Source organism: Sturnus vulgaris, chromosome W (assembly GCF_052056855.1).
Source record: "Sturnus vulgaris isolate bStuVul1 chromosome W, bStuVul1.hap1, whole genome shotgun sequence".
Lineage (NCBI taxonomy): Eukaryota > Metazoa > Chordata > Aves > Passeriformes > Sturnidae > Sturnus > Sturnus vulgaris.
The window spans coordinates 28,982,002-28,999,250 of record NC_142282.1 but is presented as its reverse complement, the minus strand read 5'-3'; the positions used below and the strand labels follow the sequence as shown (position 1 = coordinate 28,999,250).

The 17,249-nt window shown below is 45.9% G+C and overlaps 1 protein-coding gene across 1 annotated transcript; it reads left to right on the top strand.

Moving 5' to 3' along the window:
* The first annotated feature begins 9,426 nt into the window (after positions 1-9,426).
* On the top strand, positions 9,427-15,730 carry LOC148220091 (endogenous retrovirus group K member 8 Gag polyprotein-like). Its single transcript, XM_088155775.1, has 3 exons — positions 9,427-9,516; positions 9,769-10,581; positions 15,641-15,730. The coding sequence occupies exons 1-3, from the start codon at positions 9,427-9,429 to the stop codon at positions 15,728-15,730; spliced, it is 993 nt and encodes a 330-aa protein (XP_088011901.1).
* The last annotated feature ends 1,519 nt before the right edge of the window (positions 15,731-17,249 follow it).

Sequence of the window (17,249 nt, the reverse complement as noted above, 5' to 3'; positions counted from 1 at the left end):
GGAGGAAGAAGAAGCAGAGCCTGCTGTCCTCCAGAAGAAAAAAACACTACCAGCCAACTTTGCATCATCTGTGAACTTCCTGGGCGTGTACTCTATCGCCTTGTCCAGATCACTGATAAAGATATGAAACTGGACTGGGCCCAAGACTGAGCCTTGGGGACCAGCTGGATGAACTCTATTTCCCACCACTCTGTGGGCCTGGCCGTCACCCAGTTTGTCACCCAGCAAACAGCCCACCCATCCAAACCATAAGCAGACAGTTTCCTCAGGAGAATGATGTGAGACTCATTGCAAAAAGGATCAGGGTAATGCCTAGGAAGAGTCTCAGGTGAATCCAGGAGACTATAGTGGAGGACTATTCAGTTTTCCAATCAATTTGCTTAAAAAACTCTACAAAACCGTAATAAAAAACCAACCAAACAAACAAACAAAAAAGGCAGACCAAACAAACACACAAAAAACCCCAACCAATAATCCCCAAAGAGACAAAAAAGCCCACAAAAAAACCTAAACTGAAAAAAAAACTCCAATCCCAACACATCAAAAAATCAGGGTGAATGCTTTTAGTAACTTTAAAAATAACAAAACAAAACAAAAAAAACCCAGAAAGTCACATTTCTAAAGGTGCTGTCCCAGCCTCTTCTCTCAGCAGGGAAGACATCCTGAAGTGGAGCCCGTTGGAAGAAAGCGGGACAGGGCAGCACCATTGTCACAGGACTGCCCTGTGGCTGCCCCATTGCCAAAACCTGGACACATAAATCAAACACAGGTATGCACATGTGCCTAGACACAGCAAAAATGTATTTGTCTGAAAAGAATACTGGTCCATTTATATCACTGGAAAGAGCATAATGCCTCGTCTCAGCTTTCTTTTCAGTCATTACAAATGTTTCGAAAATATAGGAGTGCAGAAAATGGAAATATCCAAGATCACCATAACAACCAATAACAAAGATTCCATTTTTGAAACTGCATTGGGAATCCTCTGCAGAAATTGACTCAGAGCTCTAAGATTTACAAAAAAGACCAAGAGTATTGGAGTCAATACAACACAGTGTCTGGAGACTTCAGCTGGTTGCCTTGATTTCTCAAATATGATGGAGGAAGGACCTTAGCAACTACAGCTGCCTGTTCTCTCAGGGACCTGACATGCCTATGGGTGGGTCCCATGGACCTGAATGCTCAGGTTCCTCAAGTGGTCTGAAAGCTGACCTGCTACTAGGGCTTAGAATCAAGTCCACCAGTCCAATAACCTGAGAGAGGTGGAAATAGTGACTGGCAGTAAAAATAGAGACCAACACTTGTTGAGTACCTCAGCCTTCTTGTTGTCTGTTGTCACTAGTCCTGTCTGGCCAATAGGGGTGGGGGGGTATAGGGGAGGTGTGATAGGTTTCTTTTCATCTTCCTTTTCCCACTGAAATACCTGTAGGTGTCTTTATTATTCTTATTTTTGGCATGCTTTTCCAAATTCAGCTTCAACTGAGCCTTAGCTATACTGATCCCGTCCTCACACATTCATGTGTTACCACTGTATTTTTCCCATGATTTGTCTCGCTGTGTATTGTCTGCATATTACCTACTTGCATCACATCTATTAATTTTCAATAACCTTCTGGCTTTAACTTGTTTTCGAAAAAACTTTTTGAGCCTTCTCACCTCAGAAATTCACCTGGGAAACCCAAAATCCCCAAATTTCACCCCAAAGTCCTCCCTGGGATGCCCAGCATTCACCTGGCAACTCCCAGAATTCCACAAATTCACCCCAAAAATCACAGGGAACCACCAAATCCCAGGGCTTCACCCCAAAATCCCACCTGCAACCCCCAAAATATCTCATATCAACCCTAAGACCCAGTCCCCCCAACTCCACCCAAATTCACCCCAAAATGTCTCCAATCCCCCTCAAAACCCACCCAGATACCCCCAAATCCATCAAATTCACTCCAAGACCCATCTGGGACTCCCGGAAATCACCAAATTTCCCCGGAAAGTCCACCTGCACCCCCCAAATTCATTCCAAAATTCTCCCACGACTCCCAAATGCTCACCTGGATACCCCAAAATCGAGAGAATTCACACCAAAATCAGCCTGGCATCCCCAAAACTCACTTGAGAACCCTAAAATTCCCATGTACGCCCTAAAATTCACCAAATTCACCCCAAAATTCCCCTGAGATCACTAGAATTCCACAAATTCCCCCTAAAATTCAACTGGGACTCCCCACATTCCACAAATTCACCCCTGTCCTGGGGTACAATGCAAAAATGTGTATTCTATCACCATCTCTTAAAATGTGGGAGGGGTGGTGATCCTTATCTCTGTGGGAGATATCCCCTTCTGATGTGCCATCTGATAAGATCAGGGGGATGGTCATTGTTATCTTTTCGCTACCCATCCTTCCTCCAGAAGATATATTCTGTTAATGGGCCATTAAGTCCTATTGTGCGACTGATAAGATTACATCATCCCATTGGGAGATGCTCCAGACAGGGGGAGGAGCCAAACATTTCCTACCTAGATAAAAACTGAGATTTGGAACACCAAGGCAGTCCTTTCCACTGGATCCCACAGGAAAGTTGAACCTTTTTCCACATCATCGCTGGATCTTTGGAGGAAAACTGCACCTTCTACAGGAGCACTGCTTCAACTGAACCACATCTGTCATCCAGGAGGACTGCAGCCACCATTTATACGGACTGCTACCAACACCCTGACTGACAGGGTGTCAGGTTGTATTTCTGACTTTGTTGGTGGTCTTTCTTCTATATTATTGCATGTATTTTATTTTTTCTCTTTTCTCCTATTAAATTGTATTACTGACTTGGAGTCTCGCACTGGTTTTACTTTCAAACCAACACAACCCCAAACCTCGCTAGACGGGATCCCCCAAAATTCCAAAAATTGTCCCCCAAAATCAACCTGGGACCCCTCAAAACTCACCTGGATCTCCCCAGATTCCCCCCCCCCCCCCAATTCACCTGGGAACCCCCAAATCCCCAGAATTCAACCCAAAATTCACCTGGGACCCCAAAAACCTCCAAATTTGCTCCAAAATGATTGCCGACTTTACACACTCCATTTTCCTACAAAAGGATCTAGAGCCCTGTGCGCTTCGTATACAAGCTGAACGGAAAAAAACCTTTCTATTCATTCTCAGCAAATAGACTTCCTATTCCTCCTTCTTTTGGACAAAACTGCCTTCACTTTCAAACTTATTCTCTTGCTCACTTACCTGCATAATGCTTAGTCCCTTTTGTGCATGCTCATTTTCTTCCCTTTTAAAAGGAATGCTCTCCTCATCTTCTTCTTCCTCTGTTTCTTCCATTTCCTGTGCCAAGATCACCTGTTTCTCTGTTAGATTTGTTTCTCCAGCTGATTTTTGACAACTGCCCCTATCTTGTGGCACCACTCGCTCGAGAGAGGTGATTGTCCTCTTCTGTTTTGGGCTGGGACTGCGCTCTCTTCAAGCCCTGGGGGCAATTTTGGATGCCACAACGTCAGAAAGACCTCAGGCTATTGGAGAAATGTCCAAAGGAGGGACACAGAGATAGTGAAGAGGCTGGAGGGGAAGCCATACAAAGAGTGGCTGAGGGCATTTGGTTCAGCTGCAGAGAGGACACTGAGCTTAAACCTCATTTGGGACCTCTCAGCTCCTCTCAAGGGCAGCTCAGGGACTGCTTTGCTCTCTGCTCTCTACAACCAGGGACAGGAGCCAAGGGAATACCCGGAGCTGTGTCAGGGGATGATTAGGCTGGCTATCAGGGAAAGGTTTTTTTCCTCAGAGGCTGGTCAGGCACTGAATAGGTTCTCCAGGCAATTGGCACAGCCCCAAGGCTGCCGGAGATCCAGGAGAGTTTGGCCAATGCTCTCAGGGATGCAGAGGGTGGGACTGTTGGAGTGTCTGTGCAGGGCCAGGAGTTGGACTTTGACGATCCTTAGGGGTCCCTTCCGACTCAGGAAACTCTTACCATTTCCCCCTCTTTCCTCTCCTTGCACAATGCTCTCAGCTTACTGTTCCACTGTATGTTCCACTTCTGAAACCTCCGCTACTTCTTTCCAGGTCAAGCACAGTTCTACTGGTTACAATCCAAAGATATACAGATTGAAACACAACCAAAAAGAAACACCTGTTTGGAATGTCGTGGTCTTATTTGGATCTCGAACTATGAAGTCGATTGTGCCTTGCAAGTTCTAAAAGCAAAACAACAACAAAAAACACCCACCACACCGTTTTAACATAGGGATTTGCTTTCTTCTAAGAAATCCATACCCCTTCTCAAAATGGATCTATTTCAGTAAGAGATCGTCTTGAATAGATCACTTACTATCTAAAGAACCTGGAACACTCAAATCTGTAATGATAAGCCTGTTACCTTGTCGTTTTCTGTTCCAAAGGCAAATGAATTTGCTCAAGTGCCGTTTGTAACAAGGACAGAGTTCAAAGTGCGGCTCTGAGAAATGTTTGGTTTCCCTCTCCTATCTCTATCAAAAGCACTTTCTTCAATGGCTGAAACAATACTTGATATAGTCTGAATTTTATAGGTCATGAAAATTTTCTCAAATGTGAAAAATTAATGTAGCAGTCATGTTTTAAACCAACGGGAATTTTTGTTTTACCTGTTTGAAAATTTCCTTCACACTGAAATGCGGGTTTTTAAAGTAGTAAGTGCTTGGCTATCTTAAACATCTGAGTTCCTAGAACTTTGAATGAGATCAAATCTATGAGTGAAGAGATGATGGTGCAGACCAACTTTTGAATCCGGTGATCCAAGAATCTGCGCTACTACTTTGACCTTCTGAATAAGGCATGGATGTGATGGTATGCACTGTAATACTGATGTGCTATGGTTTTTGAATGATAGCAGTCTTCCTTTGTCCCATTCCTAAACCGTGGGCATTATTTGCCTTAACCTTGTTCACTAGGGACATTATTCTATATTCTTACATGAAGTGAAAAGCACTCTTTTTCCATACCTTCACACAACAGCATTAACACAAGGCCTAAGTAGTACAACCAATGTTCAAAGATGCTCTACCTTTTAAGTTGACGATACAAAATTCATACCTTGTTCTAATTAGATCTCAAGAAGAAAGGGTATTCTCCAAATACTCCTTCAGCTCTTCCTCACTGCTCACCGTTTTGCATTTTCTAAAATTGTATCCAGATCACTTTCATCATCTAAGACCACATAAAAAAGCTAGTAAAAATGGTTTCGTAGATACTAAAATCTCCCCCACTATTTAGGATTCAAGGAAGTTAATTATGCAGATATATTCTACACCCAGAAGAGAAAGCTACCTCAGCAAAACTCATCGCCTATGAAAATCTTCCTAGATAATGAACACCTCTGACCCTGCCACCCGAAGTTGGTTGTTGAAACAATGAGAACCTCACATCCAATCAGATTCTAGACCTGCACAAGATCTCATAATAGAAACTTGCAGCCACTTTCTACAGAAAGCAGCAGTGATCTCTATCACTGTTGCCATACCAAGAATAAGACAGGACTGTCCATTCAGCGTGAATCAAGCAGTTAGCAAAAATGCACCTGACAGAATGAAACTGAAGAGGAGAAATTCCCATCTAAAAGTCAAAGATTACATTTTTAATTTTACAGCACGTATTTTGAATTTAGAGGGCTCTTTGCATTAAGAAGTCCTGTCTTTATAGCACACCCTTGATTTTATGTTTCTACCTGTATTATGGCCATTTAGCAGTCTCCTTAAAATCACTCCAAAGAAAAACATTCAAGTGAACAAGTTCTTTCTAAACTGCTGGAAGGTGAAATGAATGAGTAAGAGGCTATGTAACATGATAAAAGGCTGCCTGGAATTTTACGACTGGTATCCAACATGGCGTCTTCTATCTGGAGAGTAAAAAAAGTCAGCCTCCAAGCAAACTGCTAGGAATGCGGATTATCAAAACTTCTGGTTATTCTGGCACCATAAAGCACCAAATCACATTCTATAATTTATCCCTTTAGAAACAACTGCCCGACTCTTTTTATGTATAGAAAAGTTTGGAAGACATTTGGGAAATCATTTCCAGCTATTCCTAAAGTCTGATCTTAAGCAGACTGGGCCATATGTCATTCATCGCTATCATATGTATTTCAGATAGAAATGATCATAAAAATACAATCTATTTATATTACAAATAATAAACACAAGAATTGTGAACACTTCCACATGAAACTCTTCCACCCCAAACTGTTTCTTTGGAGTGTTTTGTCACATTATGGACCTCTTTCTAAGGTGACATCAATAGCCTACCACGCAGAAGGCATTGCAGGTGGGAGCACAGGAAGAACAGACTAATCCCAAGGAGTGATGAAAATATATGTCATCAATAAAAAAAACGTACATCCACGTGCTCCACTTCTTCTTCAAACCTACATTTTAGTTTCTCAGTCATCTGAAGCGTGTTGGAGTGCACAACTTCAGCATCTTCTGCTGTGCAAATGTTCATATCCAACAGGGTCATCTGAAGGAAAAGAAGAACAAATTATTGACATGCACAGAAGAAGTACTGTGTGGCTTTCAGAGAGCCTGGCTAAACGTAGTGTTTCTTTTCCTGTGATGGACTGAGATAGATTCAGCCTCCTGCATGCCATATTAGATTAGTCAACAATACCATCTGGTTGGACACAAAGGGAGAAATTGAGGGAGAGGTGGAATTTCTTTCCCAAGATAAGACAGATTTAGCATAAGGGCTGAGGCTCCTTGCATCTTCCACATTCACGTAGGACAGCACTCCCTTCATTACCGGCATTTGTTACGGCTTTTCCACATTTCAAGTACAAATATCAACTACTACTGTGAAACCAAATGGATGGCTTACTTTTTGAACAGAGTAAGGCGGAGGTTAAAAAGGAATTCCACTTGTTATCTCAATGTTTGGTGCATCCTCCGACGCATTTTACTTGAATGACACATTGGACCACGGCTATCACAGCCAAAAGCTGTGGCACTCAACTTGCACATCTGCCCTTTCTCCTGACATTTGCCCTCGACCAGCTCATACTGGATGCTCATTTTCTCCACGCACTCCACATTAGGGCTGTCTGAATGCTATGGAACAGACCACAGTGAAAATTCCCATCATTCATAGTGCAGTGTGACATGGAAACATGACAGAGGCCATGTGCTGAATCTCAGCACACGGAACAGATCCCAGTAGTGCCTACAGACCTTTGCCTGCAGACACCAGACACTACCAGCCAAAGAAATCAAGACATTTTCATACACAGCTCTTTATCATTATGCTTCAAAGTAGCAAGGTACTTACAATCGCTACCAACTTCTTGGCTACCATACAGGCTACAAACATCCCAACAGGATGTGCTCTGGAGCAAGAGAAGGCAGACACAGAGAGGGAAGGCATGCTGCAAGGACACAGAGAAAGGAAGTATCTCCAATACTTCCCCTCTTCTTCTCATACTTCCCCTCTTCTTCTGCAAGAGTTAAAAAGGAGTATTTTTGTATGATTGAGAAGGGATCCATGTCAAAATTAACTTTTGATTTCCCCCAGATTGATTCTAACCAAGACAGTTCCTGCTAGATCTCACCATGCACAGGTGTTTGTACTGGCCAAAGGAAAGCCATGCCACAGGCAGCTTCTTTGTCTCTTACTGCCACCTCCAAGCAACTGAGAAGGTATGTGGGAACACATGGAACAAAGAATAGAGCAAACATGCACTCTCAAAGCAACTGTCTGCCTCATCGTTGCCCGGGAGAAAAGAAAATATTACTTGAATTCCAGACTGTTCTCAGGATTTCCCGAGCTACCTAGACTTTTGTTTCAGTTCTCCAGAGTTCTGCACTATTCGCTTCCATCAGATTTGGCACGTGTTGGATGCAACAAGGTGCTATCAAAGTAGGAAACAAGAGTCAGGTATCCTAAAATACAAACCAGTCAGTACTTCAAATATAAAATTATGAATCCGAATATCCATACTACTGGGCTTTCTTTTATTTACAGCCATCTTGGCAATGAAAATAAACCTGAGATTGTTGTTGTTCAAGGCCAACTGTTTACTGCCCAATAAGGAACTGTCATCTACCGTGTTCCTACATCCACCGTGAAAAACCTCCCTGTAAATATCGTAATGCATTTCACCCACACCAATGCGTCTTGTGTTCAGGATGGATATTCAAATGTAGCAACGTTCGATTTCTATCCAGACTCCTCTCTTAATTTATTACACAAATAAAATCCCACGCCATGGAGAAAAAAAGCCTTGACAAAAGCACCAATTTCTAGCTCTCAACCCATCCTTGCTCATTTCTACTATGTTTCAAGATTTACTTCTGCATTCCTCCATTTTTAGAGCCGGATCGCCACCTATTAAGTGTAGCTGGGGCACTGAAAATCAAGAATGCATTTTCCCCATTCAAAAGAGCTGTACGGAAATACATGTAGACCCTGCCTTTCTGCTGCATTTAGCAACCACACATTGACAGGAAGCAAAGTGCATTTTGTAGCCAAGTCCTTCATTAACTCCAGCAACAATTGTTTGTAGAGAGCCTGGTGCAGGAATGGCTAGAAGAGAAAGGCCGTAGTCAGATCAACTTGGTGAGGCTAGCAAAGTAGGCCTCAGTCTCAAGGATACAGTGTCCTTGAGATAAGGAAGGCACGTAGAATTGAGAAAAACATGAATGCCGAAGTGCTTAGCTAAGCAGCACATCTAGACCAATGAGGAGCTAAGATTTTGCACTATGCATGAGCTAATTAAGCATTGTATTTAATCGCCACTCTGCGTATCAATAAACGAGACTTTGCTGATAACCATATGGTGTCCGCGTCTCCCTTCTCCGACAAATGGTGACCCCGACGCCCCCCCCCCGTCGCTGAAAAGAAAACGGGGGAGAACGCACCACGGTCGGTGAAGTAGAGTTGGGGCCTGCTGCAACCGGGTCGGTGTCAAACGACGTAGGGAAGACACCCCCAGGAGCTACAAAGGTGGTCCTGGGCCATACGTGCTGCCGAAGCCGGAGAGTTGCAACAGCGCTGACGACAAAAAATGGACAGGCAAGCAGCATATGATTTATTTATAGTACATGTAGATAAGTTAGGGCTGAAAGAAATTAATCCCAGGAAGGACATACCGGGGTTGTTAGCCTGGGGTTATGCTAAAGGTTTATTCTCTAACCCTCACACCGTGCATGATTTGAATGAGTGGCGTAAGTTAGGGGATGCACTGTGGGAGGCGGTATTAGAGGATGATAAAACAGCAAAAAAGCTGGGGAAGATCTGGCGGGTAGTTCACAACGCACTGCTGAAGCAGCAGGCGGAGAGAAGGGCGGCTCGGGAGGCAGTAGAGGCATATAAAAGAAATGCTCAGTATGGCGATAATGAGCCCCGAGCACCCAGCACGACCAGAGTAGAAATACCTATCTCTGGGGGGACGGCAGGAATGGCAGACATGGCCAGCTGCGCTTGGCCCTCTGCACCTCCTTTAGACGATCTGGAGGAGGATTCCGCCGCGGCGGTGGAGGCAATTGCGGAGGGCGGAGTACCCTCGCCCTATGAGGGCGAAGGACCCCAGCCCAGCGGCGAAAAATCCCCTTGCCGGTATGAGCCTAGCGCCCCTAAGCCCGCCGCGGAGCCAAACCCTGTCCCTGGGGCAGAAAGCGACCTGTGGGAGGAGATGGCTAAACGGCGAAGGGAGGCGTGGAGTATGTTGGCCAGACACGGCTTGGAGACTGGGGACGAGGGCGCTGTTGACGCAGCGAAAGCCTGGGCTTTTCCTGTAACCTACACCCAGGGAGTAGACCAGCAGGGACAAGTTGTGCAAGTGGGAGAATATTCGCCCCCCGATTGGAAGCTGCTAGCCCAGCTGAGACAAACAGTGAGTCAGTTCGGTTTCCGGAGCGAGCCAGCCAAGCAAATGCTAGATTTCTTGTTCGATACATACCTGCTGTTGCCAAATGATATGAGAAGTATAGTGAAGCTGATTTTCACGCAACATCAGCAGTTGCTATTTAACGCCCACTGGCAGGCTCTTGTTCAGGAGTCAGTTGCAGTACAGAGGGGCCCGGGAGATCCGTTAGCTGGAATTACCATAGACGAACTAATGGGATTGGGTCAATACCGCAGGACAGAGGCTCAAATGATTTCGGGACCCGACAAGGTTAGGGAAGCCATGCGTCTAGTAAGGAGTGCCATCGATCAGGTCAAGGATAGCTCAGGCATACCCATGTATATGGGGATAAAACAGGGAAGAAATGAATCCTTTGGGGACTTTGTAGATAAGGCTGCTGCTGCTATTGAAAAGGCAGGAGTCCCAGAGTATATGAGAGGGGCGCTGCTAAAGCAATGTGCGTTGCAGAATAGCAATGAGGCAACAAAAAGGGTATTATCAACTTTGGGGGCCAATTGGACAATAGAGGAGGCGTTGGAGAGGATGGCACTGCAGCCGTCAGGGGCGCAGGCCTTCCTAGTTAGTGCACTAAAAGAAATAGGCTTGGGGCTACAAAAGCAAGCCGAGTCCACACAGTCGCAGGTGCTAGCCGCTCTTGCTCCGCTCCGTGCTTCTACGGCGGCCCCGGCCACATCGAGCGACCACCGACCTCCCTCGGCGCGCTGCTACAGATGCGGAGGAGGAGGCCACTTCCGACGGGACTGCCGTGCCCCAGGAGTATGGTGCCAAAACTGCCAGAGCAACACGCATAACACGTCAGCTTGTCGCCGCAAGTCGGGAAACTCCCGGCGGAGCGCGCCCGGCAGCCGCGCCCGGACACAAGTAGCCGCCGTAACATCAGCGCCATCTTCTGTCTACAACCAGCCACAACAGGGAGCCTGGGACTCGACCTGGCAGCCGCAGTAAAAACATCTTTGATGACAGCTCGCCCCGTCAAAGTCCCAACTGGAGTTTATGGCCCGATAAATATCAAAGGACAAGCTCATGGAGGACTAATAGTGGGACGCTCGTCGAGCTCCATTGTAGGGCTGTTTTTGCTTCCAGGCGTCATTGATGCAGACTACACCGGGGAAATACAAATAATGGTATATACTCCTTTCCCTCCTATTACGATTGAAAAGGGCCAGCGTGTTGCTCAATTTATTCCACTTCCACAGTTGAGCCGGGGTGTTCAACCACAAAGACAAACCCCACGCGGAGACCAAGGATTCGGATCATCAGGTATTGCTATGCTTACAATGGATCTCCATACCAGACCCAAAAAGAAGGTGAAACTAACCTATGCAGGACAGACAATAGAAATGATGGGACTCCTAGACACTGGGGCAGATACCAGCATTGTCTCTCCAGAAAAATGGCCCCACAACTGGCCATCGCTGCAGACCACGGATACCGTGACAGGCGTCGGAGGGTTCACCCTCGCCAGAAAAACGCCCCCAATAAAGGTTACTGTAGATGGGCAAGATTTGGTGACTGTGTTGTCCGTAGTTGCGTTACCGCCATCGGTACATTGCTTGATTGGAAGGGACATCTTGGCTCAGATGGGGGTCGTTTTATCCAACGAGCACCCTTTGGGGTAATTGCCATTGCTTGGACTTTCCCGATCCCAATCACCTGGACTACCAATGAACCGGTAATGGTTAAGCAATGGCCTCTAAAAAGGGAAAGTCTAATACAAGCACATCAACTCGTAAAGGAACAATTCCAACAAGGACATTTGAAACTCTCGACAAGCCCATGGAACACGCCAATTTTTGTGATCAAAAAGAAGTCAGGAAAATATCGTCTTCTGCACGATTTAAGAGCAGTAAATGATCAGATGGAGGTGATGGGGGCATTACAGCCAGGCCTCCCCAACCCAGCAATGCTCCCACAGCATTGGCCTCTTCTGATCATTGATCTAAAGGACTGCTTCTTCACTATAGCCTTACACCCTCAAGATACTAAAAGATTTGCGTTCACCCTACCAGCAATAAACAGAGGAGAACCTGATAAACGGTATGAATGGACTGTTCTTCCACAAGGAATGAAGAACTCGCCTACCCTGTGCCAACTGTATGTTGATGCCGCATTACAACCATTGAGGATACAGTGGCCCAACACAATTATTTATCATTATATGGATGATATCCTCTTTGCTCAAGAATCAGCATTTACAGACACTCAGATGCAGGAGATTCAAAGCGCCCTAGCAAAGGCATCCCTCATAATAGCTCAAGAAAAAATACAGCGATCCACACCATGGAGGTACTTGGGGTGGTCTATCACAGGCCAGATCGTACGGCCGCAGAAGCTCCAGCTTGCAACAAAGATCACCACTCTAAATGAGGCACAGCGACTGCTAGGAGATCTGCAATGGCTCAAGCCGATTGTTGGGATACCCAACTCCTTGCTAGACTCCCTCAGGCCACTACTTAAAGGAACTGACCCAACCGCACCCGTAACCGTGACCCCGCAACAACATGAAGCCCTCAAGGGTATTATACGCTGCATCGATGAGGGGTTTGTCTCCCGCCGAGATATCTCCTCACCCATCGATCTTACCATCTGGAGTACTGCCAACCACCTACTCGGTGCACTCACACAGCTACAAAAGAAAACGCGGGAGACACGGGTACTAGAATGGATAACCCCACCTTTACAAGCAAAAAGGACAATCAGCACAAAAATTGAACAGGTAGCTACCCTGATTCGGAAGGGTCGCGTAAGGATCATGGAAATCACCGGAACGAGCCCAACAACAATTTATCTGCCCATGAAAAAGGAGGACTTAGATTGGTACCTCCTCAATTCAGGAGATCTACAAACGGCCTTGCTGGAAGTCGGAGCAGCCATCCACACCGGACCGCTGATGCCACGTCACCTTCAGTGGCTAGGAAATTGGGACTGGATAGCGAAGCCACTACGATCGGAGCAGCCGATAGCGGGCGCCACCACAGCCTTCACGGATGCCAGGAAAAAGACGAGAAGAGCAGCGATCACCTGGAAAGAAGGCCCTCGGTGGAGGAATAAAACAATAGATGCAGCCCCAGAGGACAGCTTACAAACATTGGAATTGCTTGCCGTTGTATGGGCACTAAGTGAACTGCAAGGGCCTTTGAATGCGGTCACTGACTCATTTTATGTAGCAGGAGTAGCACAGAGAATTGAGGACGCCTCTGTGAAAGAGGTGCAGAACAAGAGACTCTATGAACTCTTGCTGCAGCTAAAGCGAGTAGTAGGAGCAAGGTTCAAGCCTTATTGTATAATACACGTCAGGAGTCATAAGTGGGACGAAGGCTTGGGAGAAGGCAACGCCAGGGCGGATAGACTGGTTATGAATGTAGCTGATGACAGGGGGATTGAAGCAAGGGAGTCACACACACGATTTCACCAAAATGCTAGAGGATTGGTGCGTGAGTTCAAAATAGGCATGCAAGAGGCTAAGGCAATAGTGAGAGCCTGCCCCACCTGCAGTCATCACAATAGTGGGGTAGGCCTTGGGTGTGGGGTAAATCCTCGGGGTCTGGAGAGTAATGAAATTTGGCAAATGGACATCACACATGTGGCAGAGTTTGGTAGACTCAAGTACGTGCACGTTACCATAGACACTTATAGTAAGTATATCTGGGCCACAGCACAGACAGGGGAAAAGGCAATCCATGTAATTAGACACCTGACAAGTTGCTTTGCAGTTATGGGAACGCCTAGGGAGGTAAAGACCGACAACGGACCTGCATATGTCAGTGGGAAAGTAAGTCAGTTTATGAGACTCTGGGGAATCAGACATATTACAGGAGTACCACACTCACCCACGGGACGGGCCATAGTAGAAAGAGCTAATGGGACACTCAAACAATATTTACTCAAACACAAGTCCATAGGTGATCCACAGGAAAGATTAGCTAAAGTTCTCTATGTGATGAATTATTTGTGTGTGTTTGGGGATGAATCTGAGCCGCCTGCAATCAGACATAGAGGGAAGAAGGAAGGTAACAAGGAAGAAGGCGCAAAGGCATGGGTAAAGTACCGAGATCCAAAGACAGGGATATGGAATGGCCCTGTGGAAGTAATATATTGGGGTAGAGGTTACGTTTGTGTTTCTACCCCCACAGGAACAGTTTGGGTCCCTGCTAGGTGGGTGAAGCCCATTCTAGATGACGGAACTGGTGGAAAGATTCCTGCGGAGACGGCTGGCCCCAGCCGACCAGGAGCGGATTCAGCAGAAGTTGACGGTGACCTCACAGCCCTATTTGCGGAGGCTAGCACAGTATAACAGCGCTGCCCGTGAAGCACTGAGGCAGCCGCCACTGAACTGGGCCGACTGGATCGAGAGCCACGCCTACCAGGAAGAACAGCCTCTTAGCAGTCGTCCTTGTTACGCGTGTGGAGGGCAGCTGTGTGAGGCCTGGGTGGCTCTAAAGTGCGGGGGCTGTGGGAACTGTTTTTGGGTAGAACAGAGAACGGTGTCTAGGTTGTGGTGCGGAAGGTGCCAGGGGGAAGACCTAAGAAACTCAGATTGGGGTTGGGCCCTAGAGAGAGAAGCAGGTGCGCCGTATGCACAGATTCGGAGCCTATACGAGACACCAGAGCAGCTCCTGTTAGCTTGGGCCCGGTGGGAATTTACCAACTGGATCACGAGGGAGCGAGTCAGCGCAGGCTCGCGCATCCTCGCCGCAAGGTGCAGACACAAGGTACCGCACCTGCCTTGGCGCCCGATAGGGCCATTTAAGCCCGATACAAGCCCAGAAGAGGTATTAAATCAGTGCATAGAAAAAGTAAAGCAGTGGCAGATAGCAAAAGGCAACCCAAAGCACAAAAGAAGTAGGCTACCAAAGAATTCAAACCGAAAATGAGCATTGCACTGCTTATGCTTATCACGCTTACTTACGCACAAGCTTCTCCAATGCAGCATGCGCCTCGAGAAAATGTATGGGTAACATTTGCCAACATAACAAGGCAAGAATCAATTTGCTTAAGCTTAGGGGGAGTGCAGAACCCTTTTAGGACCTGCCTTGTGGGATTGCCCGTATGGAAACCAGGAGAGTTTGCGAGGTATGTGAACAACAGTACTGTATTGAGTTTTGACAAACAAAAGGGGAGCTGTGGTGTCGACCGGGGGCTGGGAGCAGCGCAGCTCGATGGGTGTTGGCAATGTAAAATTGTTCTAGCCTTAAACGGGACCCTAACCTCTCCCCCAGAGGAGATTGACCTTTTTGGAAGTACCGACGCCACGATAGGAAACAACACGGGAGGGTGGTTTAGTTTCGAACCCCTAGATACACAGAACCTTAACGTACATCATAAGTACTGGGCGACCCTTGACTCGGCCCTTGAATCAACCAAAATTTATACACAACTTTACTCGCAGTGCAACGGTAGTAATATTACCGAGCCCAAAGCGTTACCCTCAGGAATATTTCTAATCTGTGGGGACCGTGCTTGGAATGGCATCCCCGTAAAGCCACAAGGAGGACCTTGCTATCTAGGGAAACTAAACATGTTTCACCCCAATGTAACTACCCTCATGCAACTCGCAAGGAACGAAAGTGCAGGGAGACAGAAACGCAACTTACACGATCTTGACTGCGCCGACATAGGGCAACCAAACTTTTGGAATGATTTCACACAGGTAGCGGTTGCCACACTCCTCCCCGGAGCAGCAGCCCTCAAAGCTATGACCCTGGCCAAGAAATTAGGGTGCTGGGCAAAAGATGAACTCAATACCACCTCTCAGGTGTTAGACATGATGGCCAAGGATGTCTCAAGCGTGAACCACGCAGTATTGCAAAACAGAGCAGCCATTGACTTCCTACTCCTAGCTTAGGGGCATGGTTGCGAGGAGTTCGAGGGAATGTGCTGCATGAATTTATCTGACCACTCTGAGTCCATCCACAAAAAGATACAAGACATGCAGCAGAAATTACACAACCTAAAAGAAGAAGATGGTTGGGGCATCGACGAGTGGTTAAAAAGCCTAGGTCTTGGGGGATGGATTCGAACCGTTATTAAGTATGCTATTATGGTGTTAGGTATATTCTTGTGCTTAGCTTTATTGCTACCTTGCTTGATAACTTGCTTACAAAATTTTATTCAAAAGACTGTTAGCAAAGCTTGGCATGCCACTTTTCTAGCTCAAAAAGAAAACGGGGGAAGTGTAGAGAGCCTGGTGCAGGAATGGCTAGAAGAGAAAGGCCGTAGTCAGATCAACTTGGTGAGGCTAGCAAAGTAGGCCTCAGTCTCAAGGATACAGTGTCCTTGAGATAAGGAAGGCACGTAGAATTGAGAAAAACATGAATGCCGAAGTGCTTAGCTAAGCAGCACATCTAGACCAATGAGGAGCTAAGATTTTGCACTATGCATGAGCTAATTAAGCATTGTATTTAATCGCCACTCTGCGTATCAATAAACGAGACTTTGCTGATGACCATATGGTGTCCGCGTCTCCCTTCTCCTACAATTGTTTTCCTTTATGCTATACCCTCTTTTGCCATACGCGATATATTGCAAAACCTTCAGTCTCTGTTCACTGAGTACCATCTGCTCCTTTACCAACATTTCCATTTCCATATTCACAGTTGGGGGATTCTGTATTTCTTCACTCGCCATAAATTCTCTGCAGGATGGAAAGTAGATATGTAGAATGGAATCACATGATATATGTGATATCATATGTTATATCACGTAGAAAGAAAAAATGATCAAGTATTACTTTGATAGAAACCAAAAGTGAACACTAGCCACTTTGTGTTGCTCATTGTCCAAAAGAAGACTGCCAAATTTCTGACCTGAAACTCTGAACTACACTCTTCTTTTGCATGAGCTTCCAGTCCTTGACTCCCCCTTGCCATTTCAGTTGATGCCATTTTTCTTTCTCAAGCTCTGATTTCCTTCGATTCAAGAGTAGCTTGGCAGTTGCCCTCTCATTATCCAGCAGCGCTCTGTTTATATTCTGTGTATTAAAAAATAAAACTAGAAGTAGAAGCAGCATACAACATGCAAAAACAAACAAAACATTGTCTCTTCTACAGAAAATGAGGGAAGAAAAGAACACAAATGATAACCAATACCCTGCCAAGTAGAAATTTCTTCTATATTTCAGTGATTGATAGGCAGAAAAAATGAATTTCATTTGGGGAAAGAAAGACATTCTAGGAATATTCAGACTGCTATCTTGCCCCAGGTAAAACATTTACCATGGCCTTAGCGTTAATGAGCTTGTGAACATCAGCTGCCAAGAGGAAGGACATTTCCTCCAGTTTCACAGAATACTTGGTCAGTACATCTGCTATCTGTGCAATCAAAGAATACAGAAAAGCAACAACAATGAAAAGTAGAACTCAAAT

Excerpts from the sequence above, each read along its gene's own strand:
- LOC148220091 (XM_088155775.1), top strand. The coding sequence starts at position 9,427 with ATGGCCAGCTGCGCTTGGCCCTCTGCACCTCCTTTAGACGATCTGGAG. Across the intron at positions 9,517-9,768 it reads AGGCAATTGCGGAGGGCGGA|GGAGTAGACCAGCAGGGACA; the intron begins GTACCCTCGCCC and ends ACCTACACCCAG. Across the intron at positions 10,582-15,640 it reads GCGACCACCGACCTCCCTCG|GTGTTAGACATGATGGCCAA; the intron begins GCGCGCTGCTAC and ends ACCACCTCTCAG.